At 44.6% G+C, this 20,807-nt stretch overlaps 1 protein-coding gene across 5 annotated transcripts in view; it reads left to right on the top strand.

Annotated features, from left to right (window-relative positions):
- The window catches only part of hipk2 (homeodomain interacting protein kinase 2), a 71,449-nt gene extending 52,297 nt beyond the window's left edge, over positions 1-19,152 (top strand). The window contains exons 6-15 of one of the 5 annotated variants that reach the window (XM_069685707.1): positions 3,073-3,257; positions 3,364-3,526; positions 5,939-6,164; positions 6,872-6,993; positions 9,893-10,023; positions 10,991-11,170; positions 11,324-11,647; positions 11,895-12,139; positions 12,262-12,422; positions 13,021-19,152. In XM_069685707.1, coding sequence (XP_069541808.1) covers positions 3,073-3,257; positions 3,364-3,526; positions 5,939-6,164; positions 6,872-6,993; positions 9,893-10,023; positions 10,991-11,170; positions 11,324-11,647; positions 11,895-12,139; positions 12,262-12,422; positions 13,021-13,485 — 2,202 coding nt within the window. In that variant the 3' untranslated portion in view covers positions 13,486-19,152. The remainder of the gene's footprint in view (positions 1-3,072; positions 3,258-3,363; positions 3,527-5,938; positions 6,165-6,871; positions 6,994-9,892; positions 10,024-10,990; positions 11,171-11,323; positions 11,648-11,894; positions 12,140-12,261; positions 12,423-13,020) is intronic. The other 4 variants (XM_069685709.1, XM_069685708.1, XM_069685710.1 and 1 more) reach the window with 4 other exon arrangements.
- The last annotated feature ends 1,655 nt before the right edge of the window (positions 19,153-20,807 follow it).

Genomic DNA, 20,807 nt, shown 5'->3' on the forward strand with positions numbered 1-20,807 from the left:
TGCATCGTAGCTCTGCTGCTACACAGAATTGTACAGGGTGAAATGAAAGCAGCTGTTCGATGAAACCCCTCCTCGACCCTGCCTCTGCTCCTCGTTTTGCTTAACCGCTGTCTAATGAGTTACAGGCAGACATTTGAGCTGAACATGTGGTGGGCTGGTTAACGTGTTTGATATGTACAGTTTGCTCTCTTATTCAAGCTGCAGTGAGTGTTGTGGCTATGTCCCCACTTTGTACGTCTATAGAACATGTAAGGGCCACTAAATGTTGTACTCTCTCTCTCTCGATCACTAAAATATTCCAGAAGGTCCCCTCCAGTTTCTCAGACCAGCTCAGCGAGTCCTTCATAGTGTTGTGTCTGCTAGCCCCTCTGCCTCTGCAGCCTGGCGTGTCACCTGTGGGAATCTGTTTGTGTAGACGATCTGACATAACCCCAGGAAGTGCCTTATATAGCAGCTTATGTATGGAAAAGCACTGCTACTGATCTTATGTCACTATCCTCTATGACTCAGAGTGAATTCATTTCTCCATGGTGGGAAAGTTCACATGCAGCCATGACATTTTGATAGGACGTGCGTGACAGAGAGATGATAGTGAGTGTTGTTTTGTTCGCCCTCGCTTGGCCAAATACTGGTCCTGCTGGCAGATATGGCAGCTGTGATGGAAAATTACAATGTTTTTCCCAGGACCCCTCTAAATCTGTGACAGTACTCACTTGTCATCATGCACCTCGATCCTGCCTCTGATAGCGACCAGCCAAGAGATAGGAGATAAGCAGGTGAATTATTTCTTTTGGAATATGTCCATACACAGCCAGCAGCAGCCTGTGGAAACGGTCTGTGTGGAAACACAACACATGTAGGGACTTAAGTGATGGAGACAATTATGGTTGTCCAGTAGCGCCTCGGGCCGCTGTCAGGCATGTCTGGGATTGCATGCAGCAGGCTGGGACAAGATAGTATCGCTGCCCGGGCTCGTTGAATTAACAGTAACTGCAACACACACAAAAACACACGCAGCACCGGCTTTAATGAAACCAACCTGCACTGGTATGATATCCCCTGGGTCACCTCTGTCTCCTACGCTTCAAGCTCTGTGTCCCGTCTTCAGCTTACTATGAAAACACAGAGGAGACACAGCAGAGCTGCACAGCCCTAATGTGGGGAAAACTGCCTATTTTGCCCCGTCTCACTATCCTGACCGTATAAACAAGTCAGCATTGTGGACATCTGTCTCTGCGTGTATAATGGATGATATAGCTGAGGGCCCTGAAAGACAGAGGGGCTGGGTGCCAGGAAGAGATAATGAACCTCCTTTCAGTCGTGGGAAATGTGGGAAGGCTTTAGTCACGAGTATATCTAATTTGAGTAAATCAGACACCAACTTACAGCCAGTGCAGGACCGAGCTGGAGGCCGGATGTGGACGGAAGGAAGGCCGGCACCGCTCGATTCACTTTGATCTGCAATCCTTCAATATCTCTGTTGATTGGAGTGAAGCCGAGGCAGGAGGAACAGCATGGTCCTCTAGTTATCTTTCTTTTGTCACATGCACTTATGAACACACATTTCCTCTTCCTGCTGAGAAAGTAAAGTTTATGGCTAAATCCGCACATGTTGTAGCGCTGTGCAGGAGACAGGTCTGCACCCTGCATGCCGAGCTCCACATCTCCTGAGGCGTAGCCCAATCTGTCTCACTGCTCGACATCTGCCATGGCTGCCCACTCTCCAGAGCGGCATGTCAGAGCTCCTCACCGCACAGATGTGGCTCCATAAACAGCCGTTGACATGCAAGACACGCAGGGCTGACCGTGTTGGCTGAAGCTCCTTGTCATCGTGTTTTGAGCGACCATTTCTGTTTTATTAAAAATAAGGGAATGCTGCATTATTCCTTTTGCTGTTATTAAAGCAATAAGGTATGAACATGTATTTTTATGCAGTAAATTCAGTTTTTGCACGATTTGATGACGGATGTGATGGATATTCTTTCCCTTATGCAGTCTGATTATTGGGGCGCACCTCAGCCGCCTCTCATCGGCTGTGCATGTGCAAGCCAACTGTGTTCCCTTCCCAAAGTCATCTCTTCCACCAGCACAGGACGATGTGATTATTTCTCACCCTTTCTGCAAATTGTTCCGTTATCACAGCCAGCGGAGATGGCGAGCAGAGAGGAATGGTTACAGAGCCTGAATAACCTGCATAGAGAAAGAGAATTGAATCAGATTTGCAGTGTTGACTGGCAGCACATCTGATAGCCCCTGGAGCAGGCCTACCGATAAGCGCCGCGTCTTTATTAAAAACAGGCCTGCTACCTCTGCACGGCAGGTACAATAAACAAGGCTGGCTGTCTGCTGCTGCTGTCCCCGTCTCTGTCCTCCACCGCCTGACGACATGCTTGACGAGCTATATCGTGACCTTGCCCCTATTTCTTCATTCATCACCTTACATGACAACTCTGGAAGTAAACCCAGTCCCGAATCACCTCAGACTAGTTCTGTAGCTTTTCATCAGAGCAGAAATCTGCAGGAATCAGCCCTGCCAAGTGCTTATCCACAACATAAGCCGCAATGTTTAATACAGATGAAGCAACACGATGTTCCAAAGCAGCTTCCCAGAACTGCCCCAGAACATATTTAGATATATAGGTTAAGTTGTCTCATGTCAGCGTCCTCAGAGGCGCCCACAAAATGGTGTCCTCTGTGAAAGGGCCTCTGCAACGACGAGCCAAAGGCTGCATTTACTGGGCTCGTGTTTTTTGTTTGCTCTCACATCGCAGGAAAAGATAAAAATCTCAGAGAGGCGCCAGGAGATATTTCAAGTGCTGCTAAAAATAGTGCAAATGTTTTTAATGTCACAAAGGTGTAAGGTTATCACTGTACTCTGCGACACACACACACACACTGACACCCTAACTGATGAGGCCTTGTGAGTATTAATAGGCCTCTGTATGTGAATAAACAGTGGGAGAGACTTTTCTCTGTCGTCTGCAGAAACATTCAAGGCCTTGAATCCTCATTCAGTCAGTGAAGATGTGATTGAAATGCTAACGTGCTGCTGTGTTTGTTCGGTGCCTCCAGGTGAACATGACATCAGACCTGGAGGGGAGCGACATGCTGGCAGAGAAGGCGGACAGGAGGGAGTTCATCGACTTGTTAACCAAGATGCTGACCATCGACGCAGACAAGAGGATCACCCCCATCGAAACGCTCAACCACCCCTTTGTGACCATGTCGCACCTCCTCGATTTCCCACACAGCACACAGTACGAGCAGCCCTGTTGTCGTTTCTATAACCATCATTTTAAACATTGAAATAACACCTGTCATAAGTACAGCGCTCATGCTCTCCCTCACTCTCTGTCCGTGCAGCGTCAAGTCGTGCTTCCAAAACATGGAGATCTGTAAGCGACGTGTGAACATGTACGACACCGTCAACCAGAGCAAGACGCCCTTTATCACCCACGTGGCCCCCAGCACCTCCACCAACCTCACCATGACCTTCAACAACCAGCTGAACACTGTGCACAGCCAGGTAACAAACAAACACTCACTCACCACAACCACAGATAACTCCATAATACCCTATCAGATGCAAGTTTGTAATTTAGTTTAGCTTTGGTTTACTGCATTTACCCGCTAGGTTTCAACAGAATTATGAATGAAAAGCTTACATAAGAAATGCAGCTGGACGTAAGTGAAAGTACAGATGAAAGTAAAAGTCCACATGACTTCTAAAAGAGAGGAAAGTGTAGAATATTTGTCACATTTAGAGAACGTTTAATATGTATAAATATGTTTACGTAAATGTAAATGCATCATAAGCAAATATATGACTGGCGCATCGTCCTAACGTTCCCCTCACATGTCGCCTTATTGTATTTCAAACACTAGAAGCTTACAGCACATGAGCTGCTGCTGTTTGCCTCTTTGTTCTGTTTTCTTCCTGTCTGTCTGCACGTCTCCATGCTTACTGGCCTGCCTCTCTGCCTTGCTGCATGTATATCTGCCTGCCTGCGTTTCTGTCTGTGCCCCAGGTCCTGTGGGATTGTCACAAAGTGCTGATTACACACATGACAAGCCCCACTTCCTGCTTGCCTTGCATTCTGGGGCTTTCAGGCCTTAAGAATCCCTTTACCAGGCTTCCTCTCCTTCTCCCTCCTCTCGCTCCTGTCCTCCTCTGCCTTCTCTTCTTTCCTCCCGTTTCCCCGGGTTGAGCCTGTGGTGCTTCACCGCTTCGTTCCCGCACCGTCTGTGAATCGAAACTGCTGACTTTTGGCTTATGCCGGAATCACTGAGCGTCGGGTTGCAAGGTTTTCCAGATTGTGCTTAGTTACAACTCCTGCTCCCCCCTCCCCCACCCCTTCTCTTTCGTAAACAGAGTTCTTTATCACCAACTCTATCGAGCAGGCTCACACTGTGTAGCATGCGACAAAAACCCCATCTTGCTGTGATTTAAATGGATTAACACTCCCTCCGCTTGTCTTTTCTGAGCCCGGCTCTCAGGGCATATAGACAGACTTAAGTTAGTGATTTATTCAACTCGATTCATTTGCAAGGCTGGAATGCATCTCTGACTTGTGTTTTGCTGCTTGCGTGCTTGTGTATGATGAATGCCACAGTGCCTTATTGATTATGTTCCCTCCCCTGGTGTTTATCGAACACGCTAAAGAGAGCAAATGAAAAATGAAAGCGCTGTCTCTGTGTTTCCCTCCGCCCCTCCGTACGCTTAATGAAAGGGCTAAAATTAGACAGTGGAGCAAATACTAGTTACACGCTGAGCAAACGGTGTCTCTAACCGCATTTGTTTGTATCTCTGATGTTCGCAGGCTGTCCTAATATTTCATGTGTTGTTTTAATGGTCAGGACATGTAGGATTTACCAAAGCTTACATAATTAAAGGATGACCGTTGGCTGTCAGGCGCATTGATTCGGACTCTCGATAGTGAAGCTGTGACATGAAATGTCACATTTTGCTGCAGCTCGTTATAATCGCTCACATTGATTCTGTAGCATTTACATTTAACAGACTTGTCATATGCTTTTAGCAGTCTTCATTTGAGCGTGATAATGTGTGAGATGTTCATCCGGCTCTTTGCTTAATTGTTGCTTAAATGTGTAGTCAGTCATATAAAGCATCAATAAATAAATGTTCAGTATAATGTGACTGTATACAGCAAATAATTTCCTAAGCAGCGCATGATTCTGGTCGAAAGCAGTCAGTAGTAGTAGAGGTAAAAGTAGTTCTAATAAAAAAAGTCCATCTCTTGTCTAGTTTGTCTCGATGCGTCTTTTACACCGTGTTACTTCTGCAAAATCGTTATGAGTTATGTGTTAATGTCCGATGCAAGGCTTAAATTGGTCTTGATGTAAGGGAAGGTGCACAACCATGCAAAATAAAAATAATCAATAATACTCCTTAAATGTATTTAAGTTAAAAAATATCACAATGTAAGGAATAAATTTGTGTTAACTTAAAAGTAAAAAGATGTCAAAAGCTAAATATCCAGGTAAAGTTAAGATGCCTGAAAACTATAAAAGATAGTAAATGATCCGAGCCTCAGTGGGAATGTGCTCTGGTGGCATTTTGCTCATTGATGGTTGATTATTCTTTGAATTGCAGCATTGATTGCATGCCTGCTCACATTCTTTCTCTCCCTCTAATTAATCAAATCAACAGTCCGCATATTTTAAGACGCGATCAAATCAGTCCTCCAGTTTCTTTATTCTTCCATCAGCTCTCATTAATGATGGATGCCCTGCCATCCATCTTCTCCTGATCTGCTGGTTGTTCTGCATCTTTATGTGTGCATTGTTTCGAATGTTATCTTTCTGTTTTTACCATTCCTGCTGTTTACCCTCCTTCCTCGGAGCACTTCCTCTTCCCTGTCATCCCCATCAGTACCTCCACGCTCATGATTTTATTTTGGTCCCATCATTCCTTTAGGCCACCAACCTGGCTCCCTCCTCCACCAACAATGCCACCCTTTCCTTTGCAAGTCCTGATGTCTCCATACTAAACTACCAATCTGCACTCTACCAGCCCTCCGCTGCCTCCATGGCAGCCGTGGCCCAGAGGAGCATGCCCTTGCAGCCGGGGGCTCCTCAGCTCTGCGCTGCCCGGCCCGACCCCTTCCAGCAGGCGCTCATCGTCTGCCCACCTGGCTTCCAAGGTAAGGAGGTCTCAGCAGTCACTATGCATTAGTGTGAAGGGATAGAGTGGGATTTCTGGTCATCTGCGCAAAACATTAGATCTCAGCCATGAACACCTGCTTTGGAAGAGGCCCTGATAGGAGGAGAAACAGCGTTTATCTGGTTCCACACAAACAGTGCTGCATTCTGTTTTCAGTCTGTCCCAATGCGCAGACAGTCGTCCCTTTATGGCAGCTTTTTGTTTATGTCTGCATGCCACAGGCAGTGTCCATCTCACCATACAAGCTGTGATTCAAAGATAACTTAATGAGGCAATTAATCATTTGAAAGGATATTTATATCTCTGTGTAACGCTTACTCAGCCCCCTTTGTCTCCTCTGTGCTGCACTGGGAGGGCTGAGAGGCTCTAAGGCATTATTCTGTTTTATATTTATTCTTTCTGTGGGACTGGTGATAAAAAGAATTTCCATTATTAGAAACTGTTTTTATACGATTGCCATGACTACTGTTTTTGTTTTCCTCAGTAGTGTTGGTATGTTTGAACATAGCAGAAGGGTTTTGACATCTGTTGAATGCAGATTAATCAGTGTGCATATAGAACATGTTATGTGTTCTGTCGCTCTTTATTTTACAGATGGCATGATGTTGTTTTTAAATGACAGATGGGGGGGATATATATATATATGTATCTGTTGACAGGCTCTTCATGTGCTTTGTTTGTGTGCAGGGCTGCAGGCGTCCCCTTCCAAGCACACCAGTTACTCTGTGCGGATGGAGAATGCTGTTCCCATAGTGACCCAGGCCCCTGGTGCCCAGCCTCTTCAGATCCAGCCTGGCCTGCTTACACAGGTACGAAGGGATTTGAGTATCACACAGAGGGAACTAATAGTATCCTGGGTCTTAACTGTTTCTGTGCCTGTCAGAACTGCTCGCATTGAAACAAAGATCTCTGCATCTCTTTTTTTAAGCCTTCACTAAGAATAGTATCTATCGATGGGAGCTGGAAATCACTCGATGTTCGTGACCCTGCCCCTGCTGGCAGCTGTTTTTTTCCTCAGCGCATTCAGGCCAATCCTGTGCATTGCTTCCTGCCTCTCTCCCTCTCGCTGCTCTTCCTCTCTCCCTCTCGCTCGCTCTCTCTCTGCTGCCCCGCTCTCCTGGAGGCTGAGGCTGACACGGTCTGATGCACACAAAGGCAGGAGCCTTTCACACAGAGTAGGCCTTCACTGCAGCCTGCACAGAGGAGCCGGAGCTTTAGCTGCTACTGTACAGTTGTTGGACGTAGCAGAGAGTGACTGTGCATCACTCTCTCTGCACACACACACACACACACACACACACACACACAGTGTATAACGCTTCCATCGACACACCACCTCTTCCCTATGGAAATTTCCATGAAGGCTTTAAATATCCCTGAGAATCCAGGGAGTTTGAAGCACTCCCTTATCTCCAGTTAATCATGCAGTAGGCAGGCAGGGAGGCAGCAAAGCTCTGTGTGTGTATGTGTGTGCGTGCCTGTGTTTCTATGGTGGGTTAATCTGTCAGATACCAAATGGTGATTAGCTTCAGGGCTGCTTCCAAGTCAGGCGCTCCAAATTACAGGCCTCAGAGGATCCTGGGAGGTCAGGGGAAGCTTGAATCAGGCTCTGCATGACCAGAGAATCCACATCACCTGATTTATGGATATGATGGATCAATGAGAGGCAAGAGAAATAAAATATCTGTTATATTACTCAAAAAACAAATTGTATGTAGTGATATATCAAGTGTAGATCACACACTGCTGCCATGCTCTGCAGGTATCCCCCTCTGTCTGCACACATGTTAAACAAAGACAGGCAATAGTTAATGCAAGCAGATGGTTTATATAGGCCAGCAGGCAGCACACCTAATAACTGGGTGTGTTGCGTGTGTGTGTTTATTCCTTTACTGTGGGAGGTCTTGCAAGCTTGGCTGGGTCGTTGTTTTCCTCTTGGTTGCATGCTCCCCACCTGTGCCTACACCCACCCACTGCTCACTGCTGCCTGTGCACCTTTTGCCCACATTTGACCAATGCAAGTTTAGCCTTGAGCTCCTGGGGTGTGCAGAGAGGGGGCATAGTGAAGGAGGCTCCACGCAGGGAGGCAGGGGAACCAGCAGGACCTTTATCTGGAGCAGGAATGCAGAAAATGTGGAAACAATTGGAGAGTGAGAGCTGGGGCTCTCAAAGCCCCGAGGTGACAAAGGGTTTTCACCCGGGGAGTGTAGGTCGAGGTGGGAGGCGGTGGGCCGCTGATAGTGATGGTGAGCTCTGAGAAGAAAGAAACGGCTTCTTAACTGGGTTACCATTTCAGGGCAGACAGGCTGGTTACACAATGCAGACGCCTGTGAGAGAGGCATGTAGAGTGCCAGGAATGGAGATAGAGCGAGCAGGAGGCGGAGGAGCAGGAGATGGATGGATGTATTAGAGTGTCTTAATGGCATGTTGATAAAAGGCCTTGGATGTGGTCTTAGATGTAAAGACCATCACCAGCTCCACAATGTTCCATTAGAGTTGTCAGTCATCAGCGCACAGACAAGGCTGGCCTGCAGATGCACCCTGCAGCACTCAGACCACAGGCTGGCGGGTTCGGACTCTGCATCGAGCTTCAGACAAAAACAATTCAACTTCCACAAGCCTGAAACCAGAACACACAGTGAACAGCTGCTTTGTGTCAGGATATAATAGAAAGAGACAGAGCAAAGCCGAGACATGAATACAAAGACAAAGGTTACGGTAAAGATAAAGTTAAAAGATAAAGGTAAAAATAAAGCTACCGTAGCGTAAGGACAGATTATCTGCTTTGTATTTTGTACGCTGCCTCTCTCTCTCTCTCTCTCTCTCTCTCTCTCTCCTTCATCTGGTTTCTCTTCCTCTATTTAAACGTGTGTCTGCTGCAGCACATACTGATGCCGTTGTAAATAGATGTGCAAATGGTATTAAAGGAACAATTCATTAGCCCTGACATTAAAGTGCTAATCAATAGAGCTGCATTAAACTATTAGGGTTACACACACAGTAACACACAAACACGCTCAGGCATGTGCGCACACACACACACACACACACACACACACACACACACACACACACACACACACACACACTCCTCTTGGCACATCTTGGGGCATATTATGCCTGATTCTCCTCCTGTTCTGCATCAGACATACAAAGTAGTCGCTTTCACAGCCGCTTGAATAGAAGCAAGAATTTAATTAGAACATAGGTTGATTTGACACAAGTCAAACGCATAATCACACTAACACGCTGACACACACACATGCACTCATTCATACACACACATAGGCACAGGAAGGAGCTGCTGTACATCTTTATTAAGTCCTGGTCTTATCTCTGGTGTTGATGGATGTCTCCTTGAAGCTGTTGGAGTTTGTTTTGCATGCCCAGTACCTTCCTTAAACCAGCTGTTGTGCACTTTTGAAAACACATTGAGATTTATCACAACACCCTCCAACGTATCAGCCAAGTTCAATGAGTTTCTTGTGTTCATGCATTTATACTGTTTAAATGACAACAAGCGAGATTAATCAAGGGTGACTTTGCACTCTCACGAGAGCCTTTATAAAATAATATAAATAACTGTCAGTGTTTGGATGTTTTGTCACACGGCAGCTGACTGTTTTTCTCTGTCCTTTCCATCTCCTCCTCCCGTCTTCTCCCTCTCTTTGTTTCTCCCCCTCTCTGTGCGCTCTCTCCCCCCCTCAGCAGGCCTGGCCCAGCGGCACCCAGCAGATCCTGCTGCCTCCAGCCTGGCAGCAGCTCACCCACACCTCAGTCCAGCATGCCACTGTCATCCCCGACTCCATGAGCAGCACACAGCCTCTCGCCAACTGGAGGTGAACAACATGCTTCCTTACTTTGAACTGCTCCAAGCCAGTCTTAACCTTCACTGATCTGTGGAGCTGGAGAGCATTTATTGATGTCTGAATACTGTGGTCTAGTTTTTATACTACCTCTTTTCACAAAAAGATTAAGCTGGATGAATAAATCCGATAGGTTGACATGTTATTTTAAAGCTTCAAAAACAAAGCTGTATGTGAAATCACCTTTACACACATAACATCAGGTGTAAGTCTGCAGTACAGGTCAGATAAATTGATTTCACAGGCCTGCAGTGGTTTTATGGCTTTTATAGGTCAAAATGTGCCACAGGACGATGGTTTGGTATAAGACTGATTGACCGAGGAGCCTGTACCTCTATGACAGCTTGTCCTTTATCTTCAGTGAATCACAGTCCCCACGTGAACGCTGGTGCTTGTATAAGAGCAGATTTACCTCGGGAGATGGGATATATGTACATGTAGAGACATCACGTTGAGTACAGCCTGTCACTGCGATGACTCGATAAATGGATGGATGGATGGATGGGAGAAGGCGATGTGCAGGGAGATAAGGACGGTGCAGGTATATAATGTGTATGTGCAGGGCTGCTGGGGCCATGTATGCTCAAAATCATTCAGAGCTGTCCATCTGTGACCAGACAACACCCCCGCCTCCTTCCTGTCCAGTGGCAGCTCTGTTGTCCTCAGAGAGACGATTGGGAAAGTGTCGCACTTCCTCTGCAGAGCTATTGCTCCACAGCTGCTGGTGTCAGCTCCTCTGCCCTCCCTCTTTGCTCTCTCCCTCACTCGCTCCCTCTCATACTGTCATCCTCTTTGAAAAGTTAGCTGCTGCCATCTGCTGGATTCTGTGGGAAACACCCCCCTTGTCTTTTATCCGGTCATATGTCAGAGTAGTTGTTTGCTTTGCTACTTCCCTTGCAGGTTTCCTTTGTTGTGGTAACATGCATTTGTTATGTTACAGGAATTCCCATCCTCATGGCAGCCATTACAATCCCATCATGCAGCAGCCGGCTTTGTTGGCCGGCCACGTCACGCTGCCATCAAACCAGACGCTCAATGTTGGAGTGGCACACGTTATGAGGCAGCCCCCCGCCAACAACTCCTCTTCCAAAAAGAACAAACAGCACCAGATGTCTGCCAGGTGAGCCACGCTCATATGACAAAAGACTTCCTGTAAAACATCAAACTGACATCTGAAGATCACCACAAAGAGATCCTGGTGTCTCATAGCTTTTGATTCTGCCGTCTTTGATCTTCAGCATCTGTGTAATTTGTTCTCCATCTTTCTAATCAGGAACATGTCGGCCTACGAGGTGTCGTCCTCTCAGGCGGTGCTGTCTCCGCAGCGGTCCAAGCGGGTGAAGGAGAACACGCCTCCACGCTGCGCTGTGCTACAGAACAGCTCCGCCTCCAACTGCCAGCCCCAGCAGGGATGTGGGGGCGGCGGATGGGGGTCTAGCGAAGCAGAGCAAGCTTCCAGCACCACCCGCGACCATCAGCACCAGCACCACGTCCCCAGACAGACCATCATCATCCCCGACACGCCCAGCCCTGCAGTCAGCATCATCACCATCAGCAGTGACACGGATGAGGAAGATGACCACAAACAAAACAACAGGTCAGTTCTAGATTTGAAGGATACATTTGGTTCTGTTTGGTTCTGTTAATAAGTGCGTTGATCATAGGGGTAGTCATGTTATGTTTGAATCGCTGCTGAGGTAGAAGATTTGCAGATTCAAATTGTAATATGAAGAAACACAAACATCTTTTCAAACATGGCTTGTGTCTGCTAGACCTTGAGTTTATCCAAAACACTTGAGTTGATTTCAAAGAAACATTTCTCTCTGATCTCTTTATTTCTCCAGATCATCTTCGAAGCAGCGGAAGAATGTCATAAGTTGTGTGACGGTCCACGATTCACCCGACTCTGACTGTTCCAGCAACAACAGCCCCTACACTGTGGAGTCCAGACCCCCCAACAACAACAGCTATGACACAAAGACCACCATCCTGGACAACTACAACAACGGGAACCCCCGCACCATCATCATTCCCCCCCTCAAAACCCAGAACAGCGAGGTCCAGAGTGAGTGTGAGCGGCTAATGCCAGGTAGAGGACTGTCATGGATCCTTTCCTAAGCTCGGCACAGCCTGATGTGGGGCGATAACTATTATGTGTTTACGTATAAAAGCTTCTGCTTCCAAATTAACCAAACATTTATCCTTTTGCAGAAGCAATGAACCATCTGAATTCAGCGTACAAGTTCAAATCCTCCAATGGGATGGTGTCTGGCAATAATCACATACCAGGGGGTATGACTGGAGGCGGATCCTACCGACAGCAGCGCTCAGGGCCACACCCCCTCCAGCAGCAGCCTCTGAATCTCAGCCAGGTAGGTTCAGACGTGTGTTATCACTATGAGTGTTCAAATTTTAAACTCTTATATGGATCATGTTTTAGAGGAAAAGTTGACTAACACTGTCGGTAGCGTCAAAGTAAAGCTACCGCTAGCAGCCAATGAGCTTAGCTTAGCACAAAGACTGGAAACAGAGGAAAAGTGGTTGCCTGGCTCTTACCGAAGGTAACATACTCTGCCAACCAGCACCTATAAATCTAGGTAAAAAAACTAACTATCTTTTTTGTTAAATGCATGCAAAACATCTGGCAACTTCCCGTTTAAGTAATCAAGCTTTACAGGTGCTGCTAGGTGTTACCTTTGGACAGAACTAGGCTAGCTGTTTCCCCATTTACAGTCTTTGTACTAAGCTAAGCTAACCGTCTGCAGCCAGGAGCTTCATATTTACAACACTAGACTTGATTGATGCTCGTACATGAGGACATATCCTTAAATATCAAACAACTCCTTAAAGGTTGAAAATGTATTTGGGACAGTTTCATACAACTGAAAACATTTGATGTGAAACTTGACCATCAATCAGTTCAGAGTCAATAAATCTGACATGCAGTCTTTCTGTCATCTCCTCCTCCAGGCCCAGCAGCACATGGTAGCCGAGCGAAATGCAGGTCATCGGCGCCAGCAGGCCTACATCACCCCCACCATCGCCACTCAGGCCCCGTACTCCTTCCATCACAACAGCCCCTCCCACACAGGCAACGTCCACCCACACCTGGCTGCCACACACCTGCCCAGCCAGCCCCACCTCTACACCTACACAGCCCCCGCTGCTCTGGGCTCCACCGGCACCGTGGCCCACCTGGTGGCCACACAGGGTTCGGCACGCCACGCTGTCCAGCACGGAAGCTACCCACCCAGCATCGTCCACCAGGTCCCAGTCAGCATGGGCCACCGCGTGCTGCCCTCCCCCACCCTGCACCACAGCCAGTACCAGGCCCAGTTTGCCCACCAGGCCTACATCAGCGCCTCGCCCGCCTCCACTGTCTACACTGGATACCCGCTGAGCCCCACCAAGGTCAACCAGTACCCTTACCTCTAGAGAAGACACTGACTGACACTGGAGAGCCTGACCCAGCTCTGCTGCTTCCCCGAACCCACCCGCCCTGAGCCCCGTCGACCCCCAAACATCCTCTCCTCGACCTCAGACATGAACAGAGACAGAGGAACATGCAATCCTCATGAAACTGTCACGTATAACTTGAAGATGTAACGACAGAGAGAAAAAAAGATTCACAGCCTCTCCTGAAGGGAAAGATGGGGTTGAATTTTCGAGGGGTACTGTTCAAGTTTTCCTTTAACATTTGTTTCCTGAAAGGGCCAGTTTTTGCTTTTATTTGTCTCTTCTTTGCTTTACTTTATGAGGAAGTTGATGTCTCATCAGTTTCACAGGGAGATTTGAAACAGGCCTTTCGGGACTTTGGAGGATTTCTGGTTTCTTTTCTTTTCTTTTCCCCTCTTAAATTCGAGAAGTGACTGTTGAACAGGGGTTACTGACTGGAAGTTCGGAATCCCAAGAGACTTGGGAGAGAAGGTGAAATACGGAAACCTGCTGCTCTTCAAAGAAAAAAATATTGATGGCCTTGAACTGTCTTAATATTTCCAAATCATTCATGGCGTGGGGAGAAAAGAGAGGAAAAACTCCCCCCACTCCACCTTCTCCAGCCGAGGAGGCTTCTGGAAATATAACCAACAGAAGACAACAAACTTTTTAGTGTATTTATAGATATTTTTTTCTTTATGTTTCACCTTTATGACAATACTTCAGTTTTAGCTAGGTGTCTTAGTTGGGCCCCGTTCTTAGAATGTAGCAGTCTGCACCTGTTTGTTTTAAGAAGACAACTTTTGTTCCCCTTATACCAATAGATTGATTTGTTCCTCTTTTTCAATGTGATTGCACAAAGTGGTTATAATAACATAGGCATGTACAACGTGATTGTCTGTGTGTGCTACTGTCAGCCATGCGTGTGTAGTCCACCTCCTCGAAACTCTCTTCAGTCTTTAGGTTTTGACATTGTTCCCTCGTAGTGCCTTACAGATATAATGACACAGTTTACTCGGCTTGGATCCTGAAAGCCACAAGAGACTTTAGCGATACTTAGAGAGGCATGTTTCCCTGGTTTGACATCCCACTCGGGGCAGTTGTAGCTCTCTTCCAGGTGTAGGCTCAGCCCTTGCTGTTTCTTGCCCTTAATGACAGCATACCACAGGTGATGAGGATTAATGTCGGAGTTGATATCACGCTGAGTTTTTTATTGTGTGTGCATGAGATAACTTGCCTGGGGTACTTACCAAAGTCATAAATAAATTCTTGTTACATTTGCTCTGGATATTAATGTAAATATGAAATGTACAGTATAGCTGTAGCTGTAAACCTCTATCACAGTGGCACCCAAAATGTGGCTTTAGTTTGGAAGATATTTGTTTTGTTTTTTAAACCCACAGGAGAATCCATGCAACGTGATATCAGAGCAGAGATTTAGCTTGGTTTTCATGCAAAGGGAATGAGTTACAGTTCAATGTTTGAGACACAGTAGAGGTCGTTTTTTTAAGGCTAAAAGCTAGTCCGAGAGAAGGGCCTGACAGAAAGTGATTGTTGCCAGGTGACGCTGCGAGGCTGGAGATAGCCCGGCTGCAGCGCAGAGACAGAGTATCGAGGGTTGTATGAAAGAGATACTGTGTAGGCACGAGAGAGGGGGCTGGTTGAAAGCGTAGGGTCAGTTTAGGTAGGGACAGCGGAGGGCAGGGTGAACTCTCTATCTTAAATGGGACTAAAATGGTAGCAAGTTGGCACTGAGCAGGTTGATAGTAACACTGAGCCCGGGTGGTCGGTAGGAGCCGTAGGGGCACTACCTTACCTGAATGCACACGTAATGAATCCTTTTGTTGTTGTCATTTCTTGCAGTCGATGTTTGTTTCTCCAGCAAAGATAATTGGATGTTATTAGTTGCGTTGAGGTTTGGGTAGCAGCTGCAAGAACAGAACAGAAGGGAAATGCCGCAGCGTACACCTGGAAGGGCACCTTGTGGACGATTAGTTGTCACTGTCCATTTGTCTTCGAACCAGGTACACCACAGACATCGCCACGCCAGCTGAACGGGATACCTGAACACTTAGAGAACCAATAGGGCTGTCGCTCTGTGTGTCTGCTGCTTCATTTAACAGACATCTTTTTTTTAGTAGCCAATGATACAAATAATCTCTGTTCATCGTCCCCTTGAACTTGGGCACATCAGACTGCTGATGGTTTAGTGAAAGCCTTCCCCTTCCTTCATGGTATGCCATCGTACTTGCATTTGAAGTGATTTTTCTTTTCTTTTTTTAACTTAACATTATCTTGGACTTTTTGACATGGCTGTAGTACATGTTGTGTTTATTTTTAGAGATTGTTGCAATAATTCTTGTGGATGTTTTATCAGCGTGTGTGTGTTTTTATTATACGTCAGGCTCATTTCTATTTTGTAACCTGGGGGTTGATGTACAGTAATATTTAGTATTCCTCGGAGGTGGGTGCACCTGTGTAAAGTGTTGCAACACTGCTGATGATAGTAAGTGTTTGATGATAATCCAATGGGGCCCGTGTAGATGGATGCTTTTGCTTGAGGGTGCCAGAATCTCCCTTAGGGCACCCCAGAGAGGTTTGTCATCCTGGTACTTGTTTCCCAAAAACTCTCCACTCCCCGTCAGGTCCAGCATGCAAGCCTAAGGTGCGGGCAGTTAAAGATGTGATTACATAGTACGTTGCTGGTTACATCATTCTTTGTGTTCTGTTGTTGTCTTTTTATTTCATTGTATCTACTTAATTTCCTCTAGGCCTTCGGGGTCTAAGCACACAGGCATAAGGGAGATGTTTTTCCATTGAATCTTTTGGGTCCTCTGTTATGAGACAGACTACTGAAACATTCCACTGTTTGAGGGAATTTGGTGTTACCCACGCTACACTGCTGTCCTGTCCCCTCCCTCCGGTCAACGCGGGGATAGCATCGTCACTCTAGGACTTCTTCGCTCCTCCCCACCAAAGAATTCAGCAGATTGATCATGTACAGCACAGCACCGTACGAGCAATCCTCCACAGCGTTGCTCGTGCAGACAGGCAATAACTTCTGGTGTCATCTTTAAACGCTTTACAAGTGCTTTTGAGGACATGTTGTTTCACCCCAGAGTAAATGCATGTGTGCATACGATGTACGAGTACACAGGGAGGACTTAACATACTTAATGCTTACAGCACAGTTGTTAATTTGTTTAGAATCTGGACAGAGCTGCCGTCTGTTTTAAAGCTTTTTTCTGTTTATTACTCGTCACACTTGGCCCCCGTCGACACTGAATGATCAATAATAATCTAACCTCTCTCCAAATTATTAAGCCAGTTCTCTTTTTTTTATGTTGTTGATGTTGTAGCTTTATTGGTGTTGTATGAAAATGAATTTGTAAAAAGAAAAAAAAACGTTTTGTTTTTTCATTAGCGTGCCATTGAATAGAATGACCTGTAAAAATTATTAATCAAAAATGTACCAACTATACCTTTAAAACTGTGGTCACCTGCACAAAATGAATGTAATATGTGACCTGCGACATCTGAAATGGCTTTAGATCTTTCTCAGTGGGTGACCATTTAATTTCTACACCATTTGTGGCCATGCATGATGCAATAATTATACATCTGATCTCCAGCAAAATCCCATACGAGACATAATGTAAAATCACCACTGTCCCCGTGATTAGGGGGTATCAAATAATTACTATTTTCTCAAATGAAACATCTAATTAGGAGAAGCCCTGTATGCGCTACATCGATGTGTATGATACCTTTGTCTATTACTGTGTTTCACATAACCAATGTTTGTGTTTTATAAGAAAGGGGAATCAGAAATGTGAGCATAACGTAGATCGAGTGACCTTACAATTACCAAAATGTGCTTACGTAGAGTGTAAAATGTTTGTGTTGTTGAGGTGAGCGTAGCCTTCCCAGCTAGCAACTTTACTGTTAGAGTACTGCCTTCCAAATAACCAACAGTACCTCCAAAGCGAAAGGTGACATTTGAATTAGAGGAAAGGAAATATGGCAGTGTCTCAGTCTGTGTAAACCCAGCGTTCTCCTTTAAAACATTCAAACTTCCTGCTTTGCTCGTGATGTTTTCATGAATCCTCCTCCTCCTGGAAACATTGAGAAACATTCCTGAGAGCATGATGGGGCGCTGTGCTAGATTACTCGACTTCAAGCTCTGCAGGAAGCGAACCTGCAACCTGCTTGTGATGTCTAAATTGCTCTGCAAAGTCGCAGCTGCTTCCCAAAGTACAATAGGGTTAGGAACAGGTGTTATGTGGATTAATCATGAGCTGATGTACTCACTGTCACCAGGAAATTCATAATCCTGCTACACAAGCATTCCTAAAGCCCTTATGGATGAGAGTGTATGTTTTTCTTTTTAACTTTGTGTTTTGGAGATCTGCTCCTTTTGCTGGCTATTCCTCGGGGGAATTCAGGGTGAGGCGGTCAAGGTTTGATGCCTTCATTTGTAGAGCGTGTCGGATGACTACAAAGCATGAATTTTAAACCAAAACTGATTTAAATACAAATATAATCTATATTTATTCTAATTTGAAAACAAGGCCACATTTAATCCCCAGTTTGCTGCGCTGTAAGATCTTTGATTTTACTTTATCCAACTGAAAAATGAAGCTTTTCCAATCGTACTTTCAGAGACACATCTGGCAAAAGGTTGTTATTTTTGTGGTGTTAATAAATGTGACCTAGCAGAGGTAGACCAAAGCTACATTCAAAGACAGATTTGCCTGTTTACACTGCAAAAATATTCATCGGAAGCTTGAAGTCCTTTTGATAAATTCCCTAAATTCTTGCAGTAAATTAGTGATTATTAGCAACGATATTCATGCAGGTGATATAAGTTTATTAACCTTTTCAAAAGACCTAAGAGTGCATCAAACCCTGACCGCCGACGTGTCCATTGCTGTATGGTTTCTCAATGGTGTAAAATCTCATTCTTTGTCGATAAAGCTAACGTGTGCTGCAGTATTTCCTAGTATACTTCTCTGTTAACTGTCTTTTCTTATTTACTTTTGTTTATTGGGGTGTGATGTCTCATTATTTCAATCTGTTGATGTAGCGTTCTATGTATACCCTGTTCCTTAGCTTAATATTATTAAGTATGTTATGAGAATGGATATTTTACTGGCTTTATAGAATGTTTAAATAAATATAATAATGACAATAAGAAGAAGGATTAATTAAACCTCCTAACAAGTTGAGTACTTGCTACTAAGCGCTTGTGTTACCATTATGATGTTGTGTGCTTCTCTTAATCATTTTCGTTGTAGAAAAATGGAGTGAATTTATATTAGGCTTGGAAAAAACTAATGATAGCATTGTAAATTTTACAGGAGGATTTTAACAGACAAGCAGCTTCGTCAAATAGAAGAATATAGTTATTTTAATCGTCCTCTTTACTAACTGTAGGGTGAGAAGGGGCTCGCGTTGTGGTGAACTATGTTATAGCTTGTTATTCACTGTTACTTTTGATCATTTTTTCGGTCTCCGAGGTGAATCGAGTTATTAATGAGAATTTGTATGCTCACATATGCATATTGTATATGTGTAGAAATGTAATCACACTTTGTCTTGGATTTACATTAAACTGTTAAGTCACGGCACCAGTCTCCTGTTTTCTACTGGGTGTGTGTGCATGTCTGTGAGGTTTGTTGGGGGTACTTGAAACACCTGAAAATGAAATAAATGATAACAAGAAGATAAACTACAAACTACTCCTCCAAAATGTCAAACTGATTTTGCATACAAGAAACCCCATTTAAAAGTGTTGTACACCCGCACAGGTGTTTTAAATTATTCCATCTGTTGTTGGGATCCTATTCTGGGAATTTATAAGGTCACCAAACTCCATGTAACTTTTAAAGTAATTAAGGGGTTGGTTTTCCCACAATTTAGCTAAAGGAAAAGTCAGCAGCACGGTCTGTACATGACCACAAAGTCCTAAAAAGAGTTGTAAGCTTAACACAACTTGAGCCGGAGCTGTGTTTATTGTATTTATGTATTCTTTATTGAACACACCCGGTAGCATGTAAGCATAGCATAGCATTTATTTGAAAAATGAAATGAAGTGATCTTAGTCATTTCAGCGCAGGCGACTGGCTGCTCTTCTGATATTACCCTTCAAAATAAGACAGGCTATCCATAGCCTAAAATTACTGACTTATGACTTTGTCCTCGTAATATTATGAATTTATACTCGTAAAATTACGACTTTATTCTCGTAAAATTACGACTTTATTATCGTAATATTATGACTTTATTTTCGTAATATTATGACTTTATTCTCGAAATCTTAATTTTGTTTTCTTTAATGAGGCCCTAATACTCCGACATAAGATTTAGATAATGTTTGTGTACATTAACTCTCAAATATGTAGGCTATATCAAAAATAAGTAGGCTAGCCTAAAGCTTTTAGAATCGACAGCGCGACTGCAGACCGGAAGGTGAGTGACGTCGGAACGTTGACATAATTAGAACATTTCGAGCAGTAACAAACTCCGACTTATTTGAAAATGTAAATAAAGTCATGGTTACAGATAGCCAACGCGGAGATATTGAATACAAACATACTCAGAGTTATCTGAACAGTCGCAAAGTTTCTTGCAGAGAAAACGTAGACACTTTTTTTTCAGCGCCTCTATTCAGAGTTTTCTTCGAAATCAGACCTTCTACGACAGATTTATTCGCCACCTGACATCCACTGACCTTCGACGGACTTGGACCACACCGGTTTCAGCATGGAGGACGTAAGACTTATTATTTTATTACCCAGTTTGTTTTGCTGTGTGTTTCATGGTTGACACCTTAGACCCTAACGATGCATTGAGATGATGAAAAGTTTTTAAAATGTAATTTTCAAGCTTAATTGATTAAATCTGACAGACTTTTGACAAAACTCAATAATCACTGTGCACAGTTACACCGAAATATTGTGAGAAGATTTAAATGTTGAACAAATTACTTTGGGTTTTATTTCAATACAGTTTTGTCAATAATTGTATGAAACAATTTTATTTTTCTTAACATAGGCAAACACAGAACATATTAAGGACATATTGAGGGTAAAGGGAATGATCTGCATCAGGTGTTATGTAAAGGCATTTTAAATATAAACAAACCCCTGCTGACTGCAGCAGAGACATTTGGCTTCACTGTCTCTTTCTTCTTGATGATACAGAAGTTTGCAGAAGTTTCCACCATATGACTTAACCTAGTTGTTCATTTATCAGGCCTATTACTGTAATCAAACTAAAATATATTTGACCCTAAACCGTTCTTGGGAAGGTTACAAGTA

The sequence above is a fragment of the Semicossyphus pulcher genome, unplaced genomic scaffold (assembly GCF_022749685.1).
Source record: "Semicossyphus pulcher isolate SPU_LCO1_2020_fin unplaced genomic scaffold, fSemPul1.0.p SCAF_8, whole genome shotgun sequence".
NCBI classification, from domain to species: Eukaryota; Metazoa; Chordata; class Actinopteri; order Labriformes; family Labridae; genus Semicossyphus; species Semicossyphus pulcher.